We start from the raw sequence: 24,462 nt of genomic DNA, 5'->3' as shown, positions 1-24,462 counted from the left end.
CCGCCGTGTGCCGCTCTGCAAGAGTAAACGAAATAACAAGAAGAGAAAGGCTGGATGAAAATTACAACGAGGGGCACTTCCTGGGCGAGATAAAAACAACACATCTTCATGTAACTGACTCTAATAAGCCATGGACTGTCAAACTAAACATTTGCGGTACCTCTGTCAGCTTCAAAATTGATACTGGTGCAGATGCCAGTGTAATTTCAGAGGAAACATATCATCGCCTCAACAGCTCGCCCCAACTATCAAGCGCCCACACAGTTTTTGACAGCCCTGGTGGTAGGCTCAACTGTCTAGGGCTGTTCACTGCCACTACAAAATATAAAGGGCAAAGTTTCAGGTTCAACATCCACGTTATGGAAACAACTAATGGTAGCAACTTATTAGGCCGTGATGTTGCTGTGGCGATGGGACTGGTGAGGAAAATGGAAGAGGTGAGAAGCACGTTCGGGGCGGATCTAGGCCTCCTAAAAATAAAACCTGTGAAAATACACCTGCAGGACGACGCTGTCCCATACAGCGTCAGCACAGCAAGGAGAGTGTCTGCCCCCCTTCTCTCTAAAGTCAAGATCGAGCTCGACAGGATGCTGGAATGCGATGTCATAGAAGAAATAACAGAGCCAACAGAGTGGTGTGCTCCCATAGTTCCAGTCCCTAAGAAAAATGGTGAGGTACGGATTTGTGTTGATTTGAAGAGACTGAACATGGCGGTGAAGAGGGAACGATTTGTCCTACCCACCATAGATGATATATTTCCGAGGCTAGCAGAGTCTCGAGTATTTTCTCTACTGGATGCAGCAAGCGGCTTCTGGCAAATCCCACTTGAGAGAGGGACAGCTAAACTAACCACGTTCATTACCCCAGTGGGTCGGTTCTTTTTCAAGCGACTGCCCTTTGGAATCTCCAGTGCGCCAGAAATTTTCCAGAGGGAAATGTCTGTGCTGTTCAGAGGACAGGAGGGAGTGGAAGTGTACATGGACGACATCCTCGTCCATGGCAGAGATGATAAAGAACACGAAGAGAGACTCCAAAATGCTCTGCGTATCCTGAAAAGTGCAGGCCTAAAACTGAACAATGAGAAATGTTTCCTCAGACAAAGACAGCTGAGCTATTTGGGACATCGAATCGGCGGTGATGGCATTCAGCCTGATCCCTCTAAAGTAGCTGCCATCACAGAGCTACAGCCCCCAACTGACGTGCCTGGCTTGAGGAGGTTCCTGGGCATGGTCCATTACCTTGGACGCTTCCTGCCCAACCTATCTGATGTGCTAAAGCCACTCAATGACCTGTTGAGGAGTGAAACAGTGTGGACCTGGGACACAGCACAGGATAACGCATTCAACAAGGTAAAACAACTCATTTCCACCGCACCTTCACTTGCATTCTATGATGTAACCAAACCAACCGTGGTGAGTGCAGACGCGAGTAGCTACGGGCTAGGTAGGGTACTGTTACAGAGACACTCAGATGGACTGAAACCAATAGCTTTCTGTTCAAGATCATTGACTGAAGCTGAGATGCGCTATGCACAAATAGAGAAAGAATGCCTGGCTGCAGTTTGGTCCTGCGAGAGATTTTCCACTTACCTATATGGCCTGGACAACTTTACGGTCCATACAGACCACAAACCGCTGGTTCCCCTAATTAACAACAAAGATCTTGATAGGGTCCCCTTGAGGTGCCAGCGGTTGCTGATGCGGATGATGAAGTTTAACCCCATCGCAGAGTATGAGCCGGGGAAAACACTGACAGTAGCCGACATGCTTTCCAGACAGCCATTACCTGTAATAAAAGTGAAGTGTCCGAGCTAACGTGTGATGTTTCAGTGTTTGAAGATGCAGCTCACACGGCATGGCCAATGTCACCCTCCAAACTGGAACGGATCAAGCAGGAGACGAGTGTGGATTCTGACCTGCAGGTGGTGAAAAGACTGATCTTGGAGGGATGGCCAAAGTATGTGGGGAGCGTACCCGCACAAGCTAAAGCCCATCACCACTGCAGTAACAGCCTGTCAATGTCAAAGGGTCTTGTGCTGTATGGAGACCGCATCGTGATTCCCCACAGTATGAGAAAAGAGATCCTTCACCGGTTACATGATGGACACCAAGGCATCATCAAGTGTAAGGAACGAGCCCGCCTGAGTGTGTGGTGGCCCGGACTAGAAAAAGACATCCAGGAACTGGTGACAAAATGTCTGGAGTGCATGAGAGTCAGACCTACACAACAGAAGGAGCCTCTGATTACAACACCACTACCACAGAGGCCCTGGCAATCGATAGGCGCAGACATCTGTGAGTATGAAAAAGAACATTACTTGGTAGTTGTGGACTTTTATTCTCGTTATTTAGAGTTGGCTCACCTACCGGACATGAAGAGTGAGACCATACAGGTGCTGGCCAGTAAATTAGAATATCATCAAAAGGTTGAAAATATTTCAGTAATTCCATTCAAAACGTGAAACTTGTACATTATATTCATGCAATGCACACAGACCAATGTATTTCCGATGTTTATTACGTTTAATTTTGATATTTATAGGTGACAACCAATGAAAACATCAAATCTGGTATCTCAGAAAATTAGAATATTCTAAAGGCCAATGAAAAAATGTTTGTTTCTCTAATGTTGGCCAACTGAAAAGAATGAACATGAAAAGAATGTGCATGTATAGCACTCAATACTTAGTCGGGGCTCCTTTTGCCTCAATAACTGCAGTAATGCGGCGTGGCATGGACTCGATCAGTCTGTGGCACTGCTCAGGTGTTATGAGAGCCCAGGTTGCTCTGATAGTCGTCTTCAGCTCCTCTGCATTGTTGGGTCTAGCGTATTGCATCCTCCGCTTCACAATACCCCATAGATTTTCTATGGGGTTAAGGTCAGGCGAGTTTGCTGGCCAATCAAGGACAGGGATACCATGGTCCTTGAACCAGGTGCTGGTGGTTTTGGCACTGTGTGCAGGTGCCAAGTCCTGTTGAAAGGTGAAGTCTGCATCCCCATAAAGTTGGTCAGCAGCAGGAAGCATGAAGTGCTCTAAAACTTCCTGGTAGACGGCTGCATTGACCCTGGACCTCAGGAAACAGAGTGGGCCAACACCGGCAGATGACATGGCACCCCACACCATCACTGACGGTGGAAACTTTACACTGGACCTCATGCAACGTGGATTCTGTGCTTCTCCGCTCTTCCTCCAGACTCTGGGTCCTTGATTTCCAAAGGAAATGCAGAACTTGCTTTCATCAGAAAACATAACTTTGGACCACTCAGCATCAGTCCAGTCCTTTTTGTCCTTGGCCCAGGCGAGACGCTTCTTGCGCTGTTTCTTGTTCAAGAGTGGCTTGACACACGGAATGCGACACCTGAATCCCATGTCTTTCATGAGTCTCCTCGTGGTGGTTCTTGAAGCGCTGACTCCAGCTGCAGTCCACTCTTTGTGGATCTCCCCCACATTTTTGAATGGGTTTGTCGTCACAATTCTCTGCAGGGTGCGGTTATCCCTAGAGCTTGTACACTTTTTTCTACCACATTTTTTCCGTCCCTTCGCCTGTCTGTTAATGTGCTTGGACACAGAGCTCTGCGAACAGCCAGCTTCTTTAGCAATCACCTTTTGTGTCTTGCCCTCCTTGTGCAAGGTGTCAATGATTGTCTTTTGGACAGCTGTTAAGTCAGAAGTCTTCCCCATGATTGTGGTGCCTTCAAAACAAGACTGAGGGACCTTTTAAAGGCCTTTGCAGGTGTTTTGAGTAAATCAGCTGATTAGAGTGGCAGCAGGTGTCTTCTATATTCAGCCTTTTCAGAATATTCTAATTTTTTGAGATAACAAATTTGGAGTTTTCATTAGTTGTCACTTATGAATATCAAATTTAAATGTAATGAACATTGGAAATACATTGGTCTGTGTGCATTGCATGAATATAATGTACAAGTTTCACGTTTTGAATGGAATTACTGAAATATTTTCAACCTTTTGATGATATTCTAATTTACTGGCCAGCACCTGTATGTTCCCGCCTGAAAAACATGTTTGCTAGGTGGGGTTGTCCAGATGAACTCACCACTGACAATGCTACACAGTTTACGAGCAAAGAGTTTGAAGGTTTTTCTGTAGCCTATGATTTCAGGCACATCACCTCCAGCCCCCACTATCCTCAGGCCAATGGTGGGGCCGAGAGGGCTGTTCAGACAGCAAAGAGGATTCTCCGGCAGGACGACCCGTTTTTGGCTCTCATGGCCTACAGAGCCACGCCAGTACAAGCCACAGGGGCCAGTCCTGCCCAGCTGATGATGGGTCGTCAGATCAAGACGACTGTACCTACAATCGGTAAGGTTCTGCTGCCTAAGTGGCCCAACTTCGCAAAGGTGCGTGCAGCCGATGCCAAGGCGAAAAGGAGCTACGAACGTGCCTACAACCGACGCCATGGTGCCAGAGCACTCCCACCCCTTACACCTGGGCAGGATGTGGCGGTGAAACTTGATGGTGATTCTGGCTGGACATCTGTGGCAACGGTCCAACAACCACATCCAGCTCCGAGGTCCTACCTGATCCAGACAGAACATGGGACACTGCGGAGGAACCGGCGCCATCTACGACCAATATTCCTTCCTGGTGTGGCAGATCAGCCACCACCACCATCATCAACACCCCAACCCACACCTTTAGGCTCCCCGGTTAGAGGGGCTGCCTCACCTACTGAAGAGTCTGTTTCGCCTGCCCAAGGGACCGTCCCAGCAGGCCTTTCTGATTGTCCTCCAGGATCAGCTCGGATGTCTTCTACAGGCAGAGTCATTTGGCCCCCCAGGAGGCTCAAGGACTTTGTTTGTTATTGAACCGTATAGCCGGCCTAAATGGAGCAGAATAACCTCCGGCCGCTATAAGGGTGTTTGGGTAGTCCACCCCATCACCCCAACGACGCATGTATGGTTGCCTGTTGCCTCCATTTTTTTTTCTCTCATGTAAAAGAAAGAAAAAAAAAAAAGTGTTGGGTGATCGTTTGTAATTATTGTGATTGACTCTTTGGTTAAAAGCATCTATGTTATGTTCCTACTGTCGGTTGCTGTTGCAGAGGGTTCCAATGCTTTGAGGAAAAGATGTACTTTGTTCTTTCACATACTCTGTTTACACCGTCTCTGACTCAAAGGAGGGGAGATGTCATGTGAATAGATACAGTGTGTATGCCTTTAAGACTTGCCTGAAGTGGGAGGAGTTTAGAAGGAGTTCGGCGGGCTGAGAAATAAACACGACACCTCTTGAGCTGAAGAACGTTGAGTCATTTTTATTACATTGGTTGTACTTAGAACACCCGGTGTACGCCCGGCTGTAACAGGAGGGAGACACGCGATTATCGCTTTGTCGCGCGTGTCTCATTGAAAATGAATGGAGAGGCAAAGTTGCCTCCCGTGTGTCGAGCCCATTAGAAGAGCACGAGCCGTCAGCACACGCAATGAGGAAGTGCACGTGCGCTCTAAACCAGGACTAGACCAGTAAAGTGAAGCATTATTTGGCTGTTTATAATTTTCACAATGTCTGGTTTGCACTGATATGCTCCGAGCCCGCACAATGTTTTACCAGTGTCGGTACAGGATCTGCTCGGGTGCAAGATCGGCTCGGGGTCCGTCGACTGCCGATGATGTCTAAGTAGTTGATTGGCTGAACATGAACCTCACGGAATTACGTAATCACGTTACGTTGTTATCACGTTACGTTGGTCCAGGCAAATCTTTCTATTGGAAAGATGGACAACTTTTACAAAGAAATCCATCATTACCTCTTTGAAAATACACTTTTAGCATAGAGCTGCATGTATATTAGGGCTGAACGATTAACTGCATGTGCAATTAAATTGCGATGTGACAAAAGGAGATTTTCTAATCTCAAAGGCTGCAATTTGGCAGCGAGTGGTTAGCGCAATGCTAATATACATGGAAAAACCCATAGGAATGCTAATGCTAATATCGCCGATTACATTATTACAAATTATGAATTAGAAACGTGCCAAATGATTACATTTAGAGTCTAGTAGAAAGTAAAAAATACCATCAATCAAATAAGTACAGACAGGTATTTTAGTAAAGCCAGAAAACTTTTAACTCCAGAGTTTTGGCTAGCAGCTATGAGCGTAACTGAACTACGCATGGACAAGACGTCAAAAACTCTAAACACAAAATACTTCAATAAACGGGACACACTTCTTTCCTGCAAATACAATTTCACAGGTGTTGCTAATACCTATGATTCTTCAAGGGATGTGCTCAAAGAGGAGTTCAACATTATGAATACAATATAGTGTTTTATTTTACAAATACCATTATAAACACAAACTTACGTCTTAAGAAACATTATTTTAATAACGAAACTGCTAAATTCTTTCCAACAGTATAGATGTGTAGTGTATTTTGTCCGAGTCGGTTTGCCGTACTTTGACGTCATCGGCAGTCAAAGGACCCCGAGCCGATCTTGCACCCGAGCAGATCCTGTACCGACACCGGTACGTTTGAACGTGCCCATGCCCGCGCCCTATAACCCGGTGCGCCCTATGGTCGTGAAAATACGGTATCTGATTAGAAGGCTACTTGAGTACTGAGTATCATCTGGTCTAATATTTTTAAAATGATGACATCAAACAGACAAAAAATTTTGAAGTTATGGGCAAATATTGGTATTTTAAAGACTAAAGGGGAAAAATGTAAACAAATAAACAACATAATTACAAAATAACACGTTTTAGGCAAAATTTAGACACAAACTGAGGACAATATTTTCCTGACATACAGGGTTTATTTAGTTGTCTGAAAATGTAACACGTTTAAAAAAATACCGCGATAATACCGTTTTCATTTTGGTTACGATAACCGCGAGGCTACATTTTCACACCGTGACGACCCTACATCACACCATCTTCAACTTGATTCAGGACACGTGCACAAAACATGTCAATTCATTTTGAAATGTTTCAGTGTGGGAAAAGTTGCTGCACACGTGTTATTGAGGAAATCTACGTGTGTTTCAACAGAAGCATAGTTGGCACTTTTATGACCTTCTTTAGCTTAAAATAGTCTCTAAATTGAGATATTTTGGATGTTCTTTAGCCTGGCACGCCAGACTAAATCCATAATATTATTTAATGTTCCATTGCCTGTCGTGGGGCGGGTTCTACCGTTGTCTTTCAAACAATCATTGCACCCTACTGGACAACGAACAACGTGGAGTACTCACCGCAACCTCTGTAAACAAGGATGTCTGCCGTTGAAGGCGGCAAAAATACATCCTTTTTCTAAATAAAAGACTAAAACACATCTGCCAGAATGCTGCTAGGAGGCCTCAGAAGTTCCGGTGGAGCGTTCCCACACCAAACATTACAAGGCAAGAATTTGGTCTAGTTCACTAGGCTAGACGATCTTAACTTATTTCTTCGTCTAATAGTCTGGTACATGAATCAATGCAATTTTGAAAAACAGTGACCACTGAGCTGCTACATGGAATAAAGGAATGAGTGAATTAGGGGTGGACCGATTATATTGGTTGGCCAATGTTTAGTTTTTTATTCATCGGCTGTTTTTTCTTAGTAAAGCTGATTTAAAGTCAGGCACATCTATAGTCACCCTGGTGCTGTTGCAGAATTTAATTCAAATTTTTTCCCCAACATTCACTAATAACATCTGCATAATAAATACTCTAAATCAGGGGTGCCCAATCCTGGTCCTGGAGGGCCGGTGTCGGTACAAGATCGGCTCGGGGTCCTTCGACTGCCGATGACGTCAAAGTACGGCAAACCCACTCGGACAAAATACAGTACACATCTATACTGTTGGAAAGAATTTAGCAGTTTCCTTATTAAAATAATGTTTCTTAAGACGTAAGTTTGTGTTTATAATGGTATTTGTAAAATAAAACACTATATTGTAGTCATGATGTTGAACTCCTCTTTGAGCACATCCCTTGAAGAATCATAGGTATTAGCAACACCTGTGAAATTGTATTTGCAGGAAAGAAGTGTGTCCCATTTATTGAAGTATTTTGTGTTTAGAGTTTTTGACGTCTTGTCCATGCGTAGTTCATTACGCTCATAGCTGCTAGCCAAAACTCTGGAGTTAAAAGTTTTCTGGCTTTACTAAAATACCTGTCTGTACTTATTTGATTGATGGTATTTTTACTTTCTATTAGACTCCAAATGTAATCATTTGGCACGTTTCTAATTCATAATTTGATCATGTAATCGGCGATATTAGCATTAGCATTCCTATGGGTTTTTCCATGTATATTAGCATTGCGCTAACCACTCGCTGCCAAATTGCAGCCTTTGCGATTAGAAAATCTCCTTTTGTCACATCGCAATTTAATTACACATGCAGTTAATCGTTCAGCCCTAATATACATGCAGCTCTATGCTCAAAGTGTATTTTCAAAGAGGTAATGATGGATTTCTTTGTAAAAGTTGTCCATCTTTCCAACAGAAAGATTTGCCTGGACCAACGTAACGTGATAACAACGTAACGTGATTACGTAATTCCGTAAGGTTCATGTGCAGCCAATCAACTACTTAGACGTCATCGGCAGTCGACGGACCCTGAGCCAATTTTGCACCCGAGCAGATCCTGTGCCGACACCGGTATCCAACAGGTTTTGTGGTTTTTCTGCTCCTACAGACTTGATTCAGTGGTTGAAACACCTGTGCAGCAGCTCATCAGGCGCTGCAAAAGACCGCTAATTAGCTGCTGATTGAAATCAGGAGTATTGAAACAGAGTTCAAACTAAAACATGCAGGATACCGGCCCTCCAGGACCAGGATTGGTCTAAATTAACTTTATTTAGGTGTCTGACTGACATTAAAAATTGCAAAAAGTGTAAGAAAGTTTGTTTAAAATGGTATATATCCAGTCCATATACTGTGGCCACACCATTGCAGAACATGTGTGCGTGTGTGTGTTTGCGCATTTAATGTTTACCTATTTGCTGTGGATCCCTCAGGTCAAAGAAGTTCAGGAAGCACTGGTAACCCATCTGCTTGTCGGTGGAGAACATGATGATGTTGCCGCTGAAGTCGAACCCACACGTCCTGACGGCAGAGTTGGTGTTGAGCAGAGCCAGCTGTTTACCTGTGAAAACACATTAAAGATGTCATTTAGACAGCATGATGTCAGGTTTACAAACTATCCCAATACCCTAAAAATCATGTCCACCTCTTTGGAAAAGCACATTGTTAAGGTTTACTTACCAGTCTCACAGTCCCACAGCCTGCAGCTGTTGTCTGCTGATCCTGTTAACACGTTCTTTGTGTCCCCTGAGACAACTAGTTAAGATGCCTAACTTCACTGACAGACACCCCTAGCTTACATTAGGCAGAGGTGCAAAGGATACAGTCACAGTCAACACACCACACAGCTCCGGTGTGTCCATTGTAGGTCCCGAGCCTCTCTCCGTTCACAGAGTACCACGCGTTGGCAACCTGGATAGCAGCAGAACAGCAGGGATGAGTTTGGCTGCTCCCAAACGTCGTGTTGAATGATCCGACAGAAGAGCGAGTGTGTACCAACTCACTGTATCTTTAGCCACCGAGAAGAGCAGATCTCCTTCTCTGTTGTATTTGATTTGTGTGATGGACCTCTCGTGGCCCTGGAGCAAAATGGGTTTCTAGAAACACCGATAACGGTTCAGATTAAGCTAGCATTTACACATGACTGTTTTAATTGAAAAAAGAAAGAATAACGTAGCTTTGACTTGCCTAGGCGTAAAGCACCAACACTATACGAGTCACAGAAATCTCTTTCATAGCTTAGCTAACTCAAGACTTCTGCCAAAATGAATATGTACATTAGCTAACGTGAAAAGCTATAGCTAGCCACAACAGACAAAGTAAAACCCCAAACTACAGCGACAAGCTAAAGAACAAAAACTGAAAACCGCCAGGTAAACATTGCCTTGTAAATAAATATACCAACCATTGTCGTCAGCTAGGTGTTTCCAGATGCTTTAGTCAATTTGCTGCGCCTCACAATGGGAGAAAAGTTAAACCCTCATGTGTCAGACACCGGAGCTGTGGCGGAAGAGAAGGCTTCCATTTTCTTCTTCGATGGTATTAACCGCAGATGGACGACCTGCCGCCCCCTCCTGGACAAATGTGGTATGAAGGACTTTCTGGAATCTAGAAAATAAAGTAATTTGATCCCAAACTTGTGCTCGTTTCAGTCCTGCTCCTTATCAGCTCATTTGTGAATATTTAATCCCGAATACTGCTACATACATGATATTTATCAACATAATGTATGATAACATGCCACCCTCCTGTATAAGTTGTAAATCATTTTGCATTTCTGTCAGTCACGAAACCACTCCTTCCTCACCAGTTTCTTTTATTACGTTTAGTTTCTGTCACTTAAATTTACTTTTCTGACAGTGATTTTATTGGATTCTTTTTGAAGGTCATCAAATACAGTATTTAAAAAGAAAAATTAGTCCTGTGCCCTTCATTCTGGAAATATGGTGACACAAAATCTCAAAAATCACAATAAATTATCTCCATAGTTCTCAAAATTCTCATTATGACACAAATAATTCACTGTAAAAAATAATCTGCCAGAAAATCAGACATACTCTAATTTTATTTAAAATCAGGGCCAGAAAATAACATACTGCAAAAGATAAACTACAACAGGGAGACATCTTTGGTTTATATGAAAAGTAAACAGTACAGTGAATACATCCTATGGTAGACTGAAAAACATTTGCATTTCTGTTTCGGATGGCATTGCTTTGTCGAAACTACATATGTAGTGCACAGGGGAAACAGGCGTGTGTTTGGAGGAAACCAAATCAAATTAGACTTCTCCTCTCAGTTTTCTCACTTGGCTCAGATCAATGCACATTTCAAAAGCACCCAATGTAAAAGTATCAACCCCTTGGAAGAAAAAGGCCTTAAACTGTGAGATATGTCGTCCCCGACACATTTATGCAGAACAGTGGATATGATGAGATTACATTCTCAGCTAAGTGCTCGTGGGTCGAGGCCACAGAATAAAACCAAGATGCAAGCGTTGCATAGAGGAACTTTGACATTCTTTAGAATAAACCTGACCAGAAGCCTTTGCCGTTCCCAGGACCATCACAGATATAAACAGGTACATCCCACACACACACGGAACAAAGATGGAGTTAAATGAGATAAAAGTGCTAATACTAATAACTAAACTGGTAATGTGCAACATAACCCAGGAGAGGTAAGGATGACAAATTTGGAGTAAAATGAATGAAAATGATCAGCTTAAATGAAAATATCCTTTATTTTAACCCCCGATATCAGTGACTGTATGATTTCAACAATAAATACAGACTCACATTTAAACACTACACAAATGAATAAGAGTTCAAACGTTTTAGTTCTAAAACGTTCTTTAATAATCCAGGATTTACTCTGCCAAAAAAAATCATAATAAAAAAAGGATAAAAGGCTGGACTGAAAAGCTTCCCTCAACAGTCCCACACAGCTCTTACTTAAAGGAAGGAATGGTAGAGATGGAAGAAAACAACACTTAAGACACACACACACACACACACACACCTGTGGTAAACCTGCTTAGGTGGTGTCCTCCCACACAGCTCAGTAAAGCCTTCAGCAACAACTCTAGTTATTGTAATAAAATGATCTGAACTAGCTTAGTTTCAGCTGGAGAGGATGGGGTGAAGGAAGCCCGTCTGCAGATGACGCTGGGAGGACACACGTTAACCCTTCTGTTGGACTCATCTGGTGTAAATCTGATTCCAGCTCAGCGTTGAACATCAGCTGCTCCAGCGGCCTGTAGGCTGGTGGTTGGACGTTGAAAGGGAGGAGGAGACGAAGCAGTCCTGCTTTATTCCTGTGCAGGGACAAGAACAGGGACAGGTGGGGAGTTTGCCTCTTCTGGGAGTGCAACTGTGTCCAGCTGTGGCTCACAGTGGCAAGGTGGGGAGTCAGAGGAGCTGTCTGGTACAGGACAGGTGCTGGCCTCCAGCGGACAGTCCGTGGGAGGCGGGGAGGGGGAGTCAGTCCCTGGGTCAGAGGTGTGGGGTCCTGCGGCCCCACCGAGGTTCTGGACCTTCTTCTTTAGCTCGTTTCGCTCCACCTTAAGTGCCCGCCTCAGCTTCTCGAGCCGCTGGACTTTACCCTGCAACGCGTCGAAGTCCCGATCTCGCACAGATTTCTGGGAATAGAAACAGAAGCTTGGGACTCAATCACACGTGAAACAACAGTTCGGAAGGCGCTAGCGTCAGAACGTCGTGATGCGTGGTCAACAGCTGTGGCTTTTTAAATAACCAGCTACTAAAGTCTCAAAGTTTTCCAACAAAGTGGAACTGAATCTAAACAGCTGGGAACAGCAGTGGGTGATCATGCAGTGACCCCTGACCTATTGTTGCCATGTCAACCAAATGGTTAAGGAAAGGGTGAAGATGGCAAAAGCCTTCACGGAGTCTACAGTCGTGGTCAGATCCTTGTTTAACGCACATCATTGGCATGAAGAGAAGCGCAGCTGTCTGAGGTGTGATCTTATCCCTACTTACTAAAGAAAGAACCCCACAAGTTCTTGTTCCGACGGAAACATTTAGCTTAAATGAAAACCACAACAGTGGGCACCGCAGGGAAGCAAAGGCAAGGCTTCTGTTGAACATTTAACCGTGTTTATTACGGGCCGTTTATACGTCTCTACCAAACTACAAATACAAAGTTAAACAAAAAGAAAAATATAAAATTATCTTCCAGCAAACACACGTGCTGCGCGTGTCCATAAAAAAAATCTGTTTCGGTCTTCTACTGGGTTCGCAAATCAGTCCGTGTGTCATGACGTCACACGCCCAACCCTGTCGGCAAAGTGGCCCGACCTTACTCTGAACACTCTAGATCTGTGAGAACCAAATCCAAACTCCAGGAGCTGCTTTACCTCCTCAGCCATCTCCAGCAGCGCCTTGTTGCTGCTCTCCCACCTCGAGCGATACATCGTCGTCTCCTTCTCCAGCTTCTTAATCTTTTTAGTCATCTGTGAACCCAAAGCAAGCACGGCTCCTGTTTGAGCAGGTAGACCCAACAGAATTATCCACGTTCTCCTCACAACCACCCACCTTCTCCATCTCCTGTTTGAAGGTGGTGAAGACCTCGTTACTCTTAGACAGCGTGGTCTGGAACTCCTCAAACCTCTCGGTGTACAGAGACAGCTGGGAGGTAAAACAGCAGAAGTGAGACGACAGCTGCTTTGCAGAGACTCTGAAGAGTGAGCTTAAGAGAGACCTGCTGTTTGAGGTGGACCTCCTGCTGCTTCATTAGCTCACACATCCTCTGAGACTCCACAGCTTCCTTCAGAAGCTAAAGAGTTACAACAAACTGGATGTTAGTCTTATGCGAAACTACCAGAGACATCAGACGCAGAACCATACAAACAGAAACTCACAAAGTCTTTCTCTCTGTCGTGGCGCTCCTCCGACTCCTTCAGCAGCTCCTGCGCCTGATGCAGTTTGGCATCCACCAGCTGTTGCTGCAGGTCTTTGTGCTTCACCATCTTGTCTATGTGCTGCCAGGGTGACATGAGATGGAGGTCAACACACATCCACACGAGGAGCCAAACAGAAAGGAGCTAGGCGGCCTGCTGACCTCCTCCCGTAGTTTGTATTGCTCGTAGAGCTTCTTGAGTTTCTCTGCCAGCTCAGCGTTTTCTTGGCGGAGGCTGGCATTCCTCTCGTTGTGCTGTTCCATCTGAGCCTGGATGTCGTTCAGCGTCGACTGGAAATGAGACGTCACCTCCTTCCGTTTCTCCTCCTCCAGCCGCGTTCTCTGGACTCCTTCTTCCTGCAGAGGTGAGAACCAACTTAAAAAAGGGAAGAATGCTTAAAAAGCTGCTGCAGACATGAAAACGTAAACATGACACGCAGCAGCTGCACCTGCACAGAGGTGGAGCACTCGCTACCTTGAGGGTGCGGTTGTGTCTCTGCAGTTCCCTGCAGAGACTCTCCAGTTTGCTGCGGGCCAAGATGGCTTTGCTGTGTTCGTTCCTCAGGTTGTCCTTCTCCTGCACCAGCTGACTCTGCTTCTTCTGCAGCACCCTCATCTGTTTCTGAGAGTTACGATGCTCTTCCAGCTGAGAACATTACACATGCGGTCAAACATGGCTTCTTCCTTTAGAACAGCGAGGATCACGTACAAGATGGTACAAGTTGTGGTGAACCTGCTGTCAGTTGCACTTGACAGCAGAAATGCAGCACGGAGACGCACACAGGACAGAAGCGTACTCACCAGGTCGGCGTACTTCTTGCAGAGACCTGCCAGCTTTTCCTCCGGCGTGCTTAGCGTGTTTAACGTCTGCATGAGAACGGTGATCTCTTTGCCTGATTGGATCAAGACAACAGAAGCTGTTAGGTGAAGGAAAATAACGGGCCTACAGAACATTTAACACAGTTCAGTTCCTCACCCAGGCCCTTCACTTTCTTCTTGTCTTGACTCTTCTTCTGCTCTTTCTCAGCACCGCTGTGACCCCCGTTGACTTTTTCTGCCTTTGGGTTGTCTCCATCCTTCTCACACATCAGCCCGTTGAAAACTGGGCTGTGAGACTGACCGTTGAGCAAGGCACTGGCTTCGTCTGAAATGGTTTCACTGCAGTACGTGCTGAGGATGTCCTCCAGCTGCCGGCTCAGCTCCTCAGCCATGTCGCGCTGGGACAGGGGCGCTGCTGCAGCCGGGGGCGCTAACGCTGACCCAGGCAGAGTTTCTACCAGAAAAACATTCAAATAGGATTTCAGAAACTTCCTGGAACACGTTGCATGAAAGGGGATTTAGTTTGTGACTAAAAAACTTACTATTATGGCTTATGAGGTGGACTTCAGTCCTCCGCTGCTGTTTATTCTCTGCTGTCGCCCACCGAACTACAATTCCAACTTTCTATCGGAATTTTCTGATCTTTTAACAGACTTTCTTCCAAAATATGACCGTGGGATTATGCTTGGTGATTTTAATATACATGTTTGCTGCCCTGACAAACCTCTTGTTGGTGGCTTTTTAGACATTTTAGATTGTTTTGGTCTCCAGCAACAGGTCCAGTCACCCACCCATTCAGGATCGCACGTTTTAGACTTGGTTTTGTCATTTGGGATCTGTATCTCGGATCTGACTTTTGACTCTGCATGTATCTCTGATCATTCTATTATTATTTTTAATATCTGTGGCTTGACACCTCCATCCACTAGGCAACATAATCAACACCTCACAAGAATAATTTCCCCTTTTCACCACCAATCTACTAGCATCTAGCCTAGCTGTGACTCTATGCACTTCCCAACCTGATTCCACCTGTGTAGGAGCTGCTGACCTCTTTCAACTCTACCTGCTCAACTGTTTTAAATGCAGTCGCTCCTCTAAGATCCAGGCATAAAAAACTGTGGCAGACCCTTGGCTCAATGAGGAGACTCGTGCCCTAAGACGCCAATGTAGGGTCTGCGAACGCCGGTGGCGGAAGGACAAGCTGCAAATCTCCTACCAGTCATTCAAGGATCCTTTGACCCGCTATCAGAAAGCTGTCCGCACAGCTAGAAACAGATATTTTGCAAATATAATCACTAGGCATAAAAACGACCAGAAGAAACTGTACAGTGTCCTCACCTCTGTACTATCGCTTAGAGAATCTCCCAACTCTTGTCCCTCTACAGGGGCTCTTTGCAATGAGTTTCAAAACTTTTTCCTGCATAAAATCCAGGAAATTAGAACAGCTTCTCTTACTCAGGCTGGGTTACCTGTGTGGAACCTCACTGTCCGCCCTCATTCTCTTGCTTTGCTCATGTGACACCCTCTTCCCTGGTTGATCTAATCTTGGCTATGAAGCCCTCAGGCTCTCCAGAGGACAGCCTTCCTCCAAGACTGCTGCGCGATGTCCTTCCAGCGGTGGCCCCTGCTGTTGTGTCAATTCCAGCTTCTCCTCTGGTGTGTTTCCAGCTGCTTTTAAAAATGCCGTTGTTCAGCCGCTACTGAAGAAACCAGGCCTTGACCAGTCTGACTGTGCCAGTTATCGCCCAATCTCAAAACTTCCATTCATCTCAAAAGTAGTTGAGAAACTGGCTCTCACGCAGCTTACTTCTCACCTAGATGACAGTGGGCTTCTTGACCCATTCCAGTCAGGTTTTAGACGTAATTACAGCACAGAGTCTGCACACATTCAGGTACTCAATGACATCCTGATTCTGACTGACTCTGGCTCCCATGTGCGGTTACTCTTACTCGACCTGACCGCAGCATCCTACTTCACAGACTCCAATTTTGGGTGGGTGTGACCGGTACTGCCCTGGAATGGTTTAAGTCGTACCTTAATGGTCGGTGTTTTAGTGTTCATGTTAGAGACTGCTCTTCTCCCAATGTCCCACTTCCATGGGGAGTACCACAGGGCTCCATCCTGGGTCCTCTCCTCTTTTCAATTTACATACTAGCACTTGGTAAGATTTTAGCAAGTCTCGTCGGGGTTAACTACCACTTTTATGCAGATGATTGCCAGATCTACCTTCAAATCAACCAACAGCACTCATTTTCTATAATGTCAGAATGCCTCTCCCAGGTCAGATCCTGGCTTTCTCAAAACTGCCTACGGTTAAATGACAGCAAATCAGATGCCATACTTTTTAGCCCCACTAACATGAATGGTGCTTTAGATGTCTCAACTCTCCCACTCAATCTCAAATCAGGTGCCACTAGCCTAGGTGTGACACTGGACTCTGACCTTTCAATGTCTTCACAAGTCAACGCTACTGTCAAGTCCTGCTTTTTCCAACTCCGCCGCATCACTCGTCTTAAGTCAATCCTCAAACGCCCGCATCTTGAGTCAGTCATTCATGCTTTCATTACTTCACGTCTGGATTACGCAAATTCTGTCCTGATTGGGATTAATGCTTCAGCCTTAAGCAAACTGCAGAAGGTTCAAAATGCCGCGGCCAGATTTTTAACCAACACCGACAGACGCATGCACATCACACCCATCCTCGCAGATTTACACTGGCTCCCAGTCTAATTTAGGATTAACTTCAAGGTCCTGTTATATGTTTACAAGGCTTTGTACTGCCCATCCCCATCCTATCTGATGGACCTGCTGACCCCATATGTTCCCACCCGTGCCCTTCGGTCAGCAGATCATCTGCTGCTTGTTGTTCCGAAGGTTTGGTACAAATCACGGGGGGAGCGTGCCTTCTCTTATTCAGCCCAAAACTCTGGAACTCCCTGCCCCTCCGTGTGCGTCTGGCTCCCTCTGTTAGCAGTTTCAAGTCGGCCCTGAAAACGCACTTCTTTAGCATTGCCTTGCCTCCGTGACACTTTTCATGACAATCTAGCACCGGATTTGAGTTTTTAATTCCATTTTTATGATTTAGTTGCTCACTTTTGGCACCTCGCACCATCTGGTATTTTATTTCGGTTTATTTGGGACATTTCAAATGTTTTTATTATTCGTCGCATTATTTTATTTTTATAGTGCTGTTAACTGTTCTATTTTATGGTTTTTAGTAGGAATTTTTATCTCCGACTATTTATGCTTTGTTCTTATGTTTTTTGCCTGTTCTTATTGTGGTTCTTGGTCAAGCATTTGGCTTTTTTTATGTACAGCACTTTGGTTAGCTGCCATGCTATTTTGAAATGGTGCTTTATAAATAAATAAATATGGTATGGTATGGTATGTGTCCCACACAGTCACGCGGAAAACTGTTGGGATTCATTTGTTTATGATGTGCCTTCTAAAAGGAATCGCACTTGAGGCATTAAAACAATTATCACAATATCATCAAGGACGTGATGGCCTACTTTTATTTAAATGTTGAAGTAAGTTTGTTCTTGACACAACGTTACAGTAATGAGAAAATACCCCAAAACTAATTTATTATGGATCTCTTAACCTTAAAAACTCTTGTTTATTAAACTGTGTGATTGTGTTTAATGACATCAGTGCATAAAATAACTTGTCGGCAGCATCAGGACATATAACAATAAAAATGACATAATCTAGATATGTATGGATTGAGTACACGTGAAGAATGAAGACCATTTTATTGTACAAGTAAAGCTTTGATTGCATCAATAAAAGTTTGACTTCTAGTATGTTAATCTTGAAACCAGATGACATCAGGTATTACTGACAAGATTCTCCACTTCAGTCTGATGACAACCAAACCATTAATTAGGTTTGTGCTGTTTCATCTAATTTGTTCTAAAACTGAGAATTCACACAGTGTGACGGACGAGTAAGAAAGTCAAACCAAAGGCAGTTCACCTCCGCTTTCCCCCTGCTGTTCCTGTGGTGGAGGGCCAGCCTGTGGCTCCATCTCTCTGGGGCTGCTGCCTTCAGCAGGTGCAGGTGGAAGTGGAGCGTCCGTGTCTCCAGCTGCAGGTGGAGGAGCCTCGCTGCCCGGGCTGGTAGACTCTTCCGTGTCTTGATTTTTCATGTTTAGCTCTTTGAATAAAAGACGAAACTAACGCTGAGTCTAAATAAGGCTTTGACAATAAAATACACCAACTGTTCAGACGATAAAGTTCTTTAAAATCACGCATAAAATCGAAAATATTAGCACGTTTCTGGATACATAGACATGGCGTTTATGTACAAAACGGAAAACAAATGTGTACTTTCACTTCGGACCATTTTCAGTTTCCATTAGCTTCCAGATTACATTAGCTGGCACAGGCTAGCCCTCGTTAGCAGTTACGCACGCAGCTAAAATTGTCTTGAACTACTTTCACCCAACCGGTGTTACTTTGTACCATAAAAGAAAAAACAGAAAACTACTAAAGCTATGGCGACGCGAAACGTTACCTCATTCCCCTGACTCTACGGTTAACACAGACTTGTTTACCTGAAGACTCCAGGAGGAAACGGCTAATTTTTCTGAGCTGCAGGTTTCTTGAACAGCGTGTAGCTGACTGGCTTAGAAAAAAAAAACAACTTCCGGTCATAACTTTGATTCTTCTTCTTTGACTTTTCAATGGTGGTTTCAAATGGTGATATGGTGCATTACCGCCACCAACTTCTTTCTGCTATGTAAAAAAAAATACTAGCAAGAAAGTGATAAAACTGGTAAAAACCAATTAAACATTTATTGTCATTGCAGAACAGCTGTCTTGTAAATTAGTAAGACTATGGTTTACATGTGGCCTATGCTAATATAAAATTTAAGGTTTAATAATAGTAAACAGCAAGTTCACCTACTAACAAAAATGCATTTTATTTAGAAAAAATTACAGCAAGTGTTTGTACTAACTACTGAAATTTTATAAATGTAGTTCCCTCTTCCTCCCTGGGCTGCCACCTTACCGTGGTGGAGGGGTTTGAGTGTCCCAATGATCCTAGGAGCTAAATGAGGCTTTATGCCTCTGGTAGGGTTACCCATGGCAAACAGGTCCTAGGTGAGGGATCGGACAAAGAGCAGCCCAAAGACCTCTTATGATGAATAAAATAAATGGAAACCGTGTTCCCTCGCCCGGACGTGGGTCACTGGGGCCCCCCTCTGGAGCCAAGCCTAGAGGTGGGCCACGTAGGCGAGCGCCTGCTGGCCGGGTTTTCACCCATGGAGCCCGGCCGGGCACAGCCCGATGAGGAAACGTGGGTTCCCCTTCCCATGGGCTCACCACTCGTGGGAGGGGCCAAAGGGGTCAGGTGCAGTGTGTGACGGGTGGCAGACGAGGGCTGGGACCTTGGCGGTCTGATCCCCGGCTACAGAAGCTGGCTCTTGGCACAAGGAATGTCACCTCTGGTGGGGAAGGAGCCTGAGTTGGTGTGTGAGGTTGAGAGATTCCGACTAGCTATAGTCTGACTCACCTCAACGTATGGCTCTGGCTCTGGAACCAGTTTCCTTGAGAGGGGCTGGGCACTCTACCACTCTGGAGTTGCTCCCACTGAGAGGCGCCGAGCAGGGGTGGGCATACTAGTTGCCCCCATCTTGGTGCCTGTACGTTGGGGTTTACCCCGGTGACTGAGAGGGTAGCCTCCCTCCGCCTACGTGTGGGGGGACGGGTTCTGACTGTGGTCTGTGCTTATGCACCAAACTACAGTTTAGACTACCCACCCTTTTTGGAGACCTTGGAGGGGGTGCTGGAGAGTGCTCCTTCCGGTGACTCCCTCGTTCTGCTGGGGGACTTTAACGCTCATGTGGGCAACGACAGTGAGACCTGGAGAGGTGTGGTTGGGAGGAACAGCCCCCCTGATCTGAATTCGAGTGGTGTTTTGTTATTAGACTTCTGTGGATTGTCCATAATGAACACCATGTTCAGACATAAAGGTGTCCATATGTGCTCTTGGCACAGGATACCTTAGGCCGCAGCTCGATGATCGACTTTGTTGTTGTTTCATCTGACTCGGGTGAAGAGAGGGGCCGAGCTGTCTACTGACCACTACCTGGTGGTGAGTTGGCTCAGATGGTGGGGGAGGATGCCGGTAAGACTAGGCAGGCCAAAACGTATTGCAAGGGTCTGCTGGGAACGCCTGTCAGAAGGAGCTTCAATTCCCACCTCCTAACTTCCAAAATGTTCCGGGGGAGGCGGGGGACCTTGAGTCTGAATGGACCCTGTTCCGTGCTTCCATTGTTAAGGCGGCCAACTAGAGCTGTGGTCGCAGGATCGTCGGTGCCTGTCGTAGTGGCAACCCCCGAACCCGCTGGTGGACACCAGGCACCAAGGCAAAAACCCGGGTGTGGGAGGAGTTCGGTGAGACCATGGAGCAAGACTTCCGTACAGCTTCGAGGAGATTCTGGTACACCATCCGGCGCCTCAGGGGTTGAAAACAGCGCACTACCAACACTATTTATAGTGGGGACGGTGTGCTGCTGACCTCTACTCAGGACGTTGTGGATCAGTGGGCAGAATACTTCGAAGACCTCCTCAATCCCACCGACACGTCTTCCAGCGAGGAAGCAGAGTCTGGGGACTTTGAGTTGGGCTCTCAAATCTCTGGTGCTGAGGTCACTGAGGTGGTTAAAAGGCTCCTCTGTGGCAAGGCCCCAGGGGTGGATGAGATCCGCTCCGAGTTCCTTAAGGCTCTGGATGTTGTGGGGCTATGTTGGCTGATATCGTGTGGACATCGGGGGCAGTTCCACTGGACTGGCAGACTGGGGTGGTGGTTCCCTTATTTAAAAATGGGGACCGCAGGGTGTGTTCCAACTACAGGAGGATCACACTCCTGAGCCTTCCTGCTAAGGTCTATTCAGGGGTTCTGGAGAGGAGGGTCCGTCGGATTGTTGATCCTCAGATTCAGGAGGAGCAATGTGGTTTTCGTTCTGGCCGTGGAACACTGGACCAGCTCTATACCCTTAGGGGGGTCCTGGAGGATGCGTGGGAATTTGCCCAACCAGTCTACATGTGTTTTGTGGATTTGGAGAAGGCGTTTGACTGCGTCCCTCGGGAGGCCCTGTGGGGGTCCTTCGGGAGTATGGGGTACCAGGCCCTCTAATACAGGCTGTTAGGTCCCTGTATGACCGGTGTCAGAGCTTGGTCCGCATTACCGGCAGTAAGTCGGGCTCGTTCCCAGTGAGAGTTGGACTCCGCCAAGGCTGCCCTTTGTCACCCATTCCGTTCATAACCTTTATGGACATGATTTCTAGGCGCAGCCAAGGTGTTGAGGGCATCCGTTTTGGTGGCCTGAGGATCAAGTTTCTGCTTTCTGCAGATGATGTGGTCCTGTTGGCTTTATCAGAACGTGATCTTCAGCTTTCGCTGGAGCGGTTTGCAGCCAAGTGTGAAGCAGCTGGGATGAGAATCAGCTCCTCTAAATCTGAGACAATGGTCTTGATTCGGAAAAGGGTAGAATGCCTTCTTCGGGCCAGGGATGAGGTCCTGCCCCAAGTGGAGGAGTTTAAGTATCTTGGGGTCTTGTTCACGAGTGAGGGAGAACTGGAGTGTGAGATCGACAGGCGGATTGGTGTGCATCTGCAGTGATGCGGGCGTTGTACCAGTCTGTCCAACACATTCTCACACCCAAGGCGTCAAAATATGCCTCTTCCCCTCAATATTAATATTCCCATCCATCATCACCTGTTTATCCAGGGCCAGGTTGCTTGGGCAGCAGCCTATGCGGAGAGGCCCAGACTTCCCTCTTCCCAGTTACTTGGGCCAGCTCCTCCAGGCGAATCCCAAGGCATTCCCTGGCCAGACGAGAAACACCTTGAAACGTCCCTCCAGTGTGTCCTGGGTTTTCCTTTGGGTCTCCTACCAGTTGGACGCACGCGGAAAACCTCACCAGGGAGGCATCCTAAAGATGCCCGAGCCACCTCATCTGGCTCTTTTTGAAGTGGAGCAGCAGGTTCATTCCAAGCCGCTCCCGGATGACCGAGCTTCTCACCCGATCTTTAAGGGAAAGCCCAGACACCCTGTGGGGAAAAAAAACCCCTTATTTTGACCACTTGTGTCCGCCATCTCATTCTTTCGGTTGCTACCCAAAGCTTGTAATCATAGGTGAGGGTAGGAAGGTAGATCGACCTGACAAATCGAGAGCTTCAGGACCTAATCCTTGACCAGAAGACGTTCTACCCTTTTACGACGCAAGCCTGTATTAGAGGGCCTGGTACCCCATACTCCCAGAATGTCCCCCACAGATCCGACCAAGGGACGGTCAAACAACTTCTTCAAATCAACGAAACACGTAGATTGGTTGGGCAAACTCCCATGCCCCCTAAGGGTATAGAACTGGTCCAGTGTTTGACAACCAGAATAAAAACCACATGGCTCCTCCTGAATCAGAGCTTCGATGGACACTCCTTTTCCAGAACCCTTGAAGAGACTACGAGGGAGGCTCAGTAGTGAGATCCCCCTTTTTAAATAGGGGGACCACTACCCTGGTCTGCCAATTCAGCAAAACTGCCCCAGATGTCCATGTAATATTGTAGTCAACTAACAAAACCCCACAACATCCAGAACCTTAAGGGAGTCCAGACAGATCTCATCCACCCCTGGGGCTTTGCCACCGAGGAGCTTTTTGACCATCCAAAGTCTCCAGATTCTGCTACTTCACTGAAGAAATGCTGATGGGATTGAAGAGGTCTTTGAAATATTCTGCCCACCAATCCACTATACCCCAAGGAGCCATTCACGATTTTACAAACCATGGCTGTTTGCAGGATGATTTGATCAATTTAATAACTTAATTCTGTCACAGGACTATAGCCTTGGTTTGAAAGGGAGAACATCAATTTACCAAATGCTGAAGTTTGTGTTGCTGCATGAGGGAGATAACTGTGATACTCTAATATTTTACAAAAATTTAACACAGCTGATAGGGTTCCCTTCTTCTCACATCGGCGCTGGTGCTCGTTTTTGGGTTGTAGGATTTGAAAATAAACTCCTGCACAAAAGGGTTGAAACATAACTTTATTTGTTTTTTAACAGTATTTTCTCTGAACATTTTAAAACTCCATACTTTTTCTTTACATTTCTAATATCGAAGTTTTTTTTTCTTCCAAATGTTTATGTTTGTGTGTCATGTTAAGCTGAAGTGTTAGTTTCTCATCACTCATTCATACCGTCGGTAAAGTCAAGTCAAGTCACAGTAGAAAAGTGGATCGTATGAAGGGTATGATGATGGGGGGGGGGGGGGGGGGGGCATTAACAAGTTAAGAGAAAATAAATACGAAGTAGAAGAAATGAAAGGACCAGATAAGAAAATAAACAAGGACTGGTTAGAGACGGGATAGAAACAGGAGCACTGTAAACATGTAGCATAGACGACGTCAGACCGAGCCCAGTGCAGCGTTAGAACCACGATAAAGACACCAACAGCGTCCAGGACGGAAGACGGGTCAGATTTGAGATCATTCCAGATGTCCTAATGACAACAAAGGTCATTAAGCCTGACTAGGACAAACTTTCAATCTCAACAAACATCCCAAAATAACATAGCCCAGGATATCCTGATCAGGAACAAAAGATCAAGAGAAGCAGAAAAGGCTTGCATCCTTACCATGTTTGTTTTTAAATATAACCTGTGACAAGTTCCACTGAGGCTTTGTCTCCACTTCTCAGAAGTGATTAGAATTACATCTGAATCCCTGCCAATGTATCAGAACACAGTTTAGATCATAATACTCTCGATGTACATCACCGCACTACTTATGATGCCAAACGCAAATGAAAGGGTCCCACAGCTGCTTCTTGTCAGTGCGATGTGTCACCTGAGGGTGGGTGGTTAGCTCTGACAAGTGGCCGTTTTTTATTTCTTTTTAAACAGTGTTGCAGTTATCTGGCTTATGCTGCAGATTAGTAAACTAAAAAGTAAAATAAAAATAAAAACACAAATTGAACTCATTTAAATGCTGAAAAGTACCAATCTGAAGCGAAATCTTGATTAGCAACAATCTGTGAAACGGTGATCGTTTAACCAGCCTTTAGTAAACTAAAGGGGTTTGTGCCGTGTTTACGTTCTCATCTGCAACAACGAGACTGATTACAGATCTCATCCATGACAGAAGTGAAATGGAACAAGATTATCTAGAGCATGATCAAG

The 24,462-nt window shown here is 45.6% G+C and overlaps 2 protein-coding genes across 2 annotated transcripts in view; both read right to left on the bottom strand.

Annotated features, from left to right (window-relative positions):
- Positions 1-10,076, bottom strand: part of eif3i (eukaryotic translation initiation factor 3, subunit I) — a 57,983-nt gene extending 47,907 nt beyond the window's left edge. The window contains exons 1-5 of the mRNA XM_054734971.2: positions 9,937-10,076; positions 9,536-9,628; positions 9,356-9,443; positions 9,213-9,278; positions 8,944-9,093 (exon numbers count right to left, since the gene is read on the bottom strand). Coding sequence (XP_054590946.1) covers positions 8,944-9,093; positions 9,213-9,278; positions 9,356-9,443; positions 9,536-9,628; positions 9,937-9,939 — 400 coding nt within the window. The 5' untranslated portion in view covers positions 9,940-10,076. The remainder of the gene's footprint in view (positions 1-8,943; positions 9,094-9,212; positions 9,279-9,355; positions 9,444-9,535; positions 9,629-9,936) is intronic.
- Positions 10,077-11,255: 1,179 nt separating this feature from the next.
- On the bottom strand, positions 11,256-18,942 carry txlna (taxilin alpha). The gene is made up of 11 exons (XM_015974372.3): positions 18,830-18,942; positions 18,250-18,429; positions 14,425-14,721; positions 14,250-14,341; positions 13,924-14,094; positions 13,611-13,805; positions 13,411-13,530; positions 13,251-13,325; positions 13,085-13,177; positions 12,907-13,002; positions 11,256-12,171 (listed from the first exon to the last, which is right to left on the bottom strand). The coding sequence occupies exons 1-11, from the start codon at positions 18,927-18,929 to the stop codon at positions 11,842-11,844; spliced, it is 1,749 nt and encodes a 582-aa protein (XP_015829858.3). The 5' UTR covers positions 18,930-18,942; the 3' UTR covers positions 11,256-11,841.
- Positions 18,943-24,462: the final 5,520 nt, after the last annotated feature.

Source organism: Nothobranchius furzeri, chromosome 11 (genome assembly GCF_043380555.1).
Source record: "Nothobranchius furzeri strain GRZ-AD chromosome 11, NfurGRZ-RIMD1, whole genome shotgun sequence".
NCBI classification, from domain to species: Eukaryota; Metazoa; Chordata; class Actinopteri; order Cyprinodontiformes; family Nothobranchiidae; genus Nothobranchius; species Nothobranchius furzeri.
This window is presented reverse-complemented; position numbering and strand designations above follow the sequence as displayed.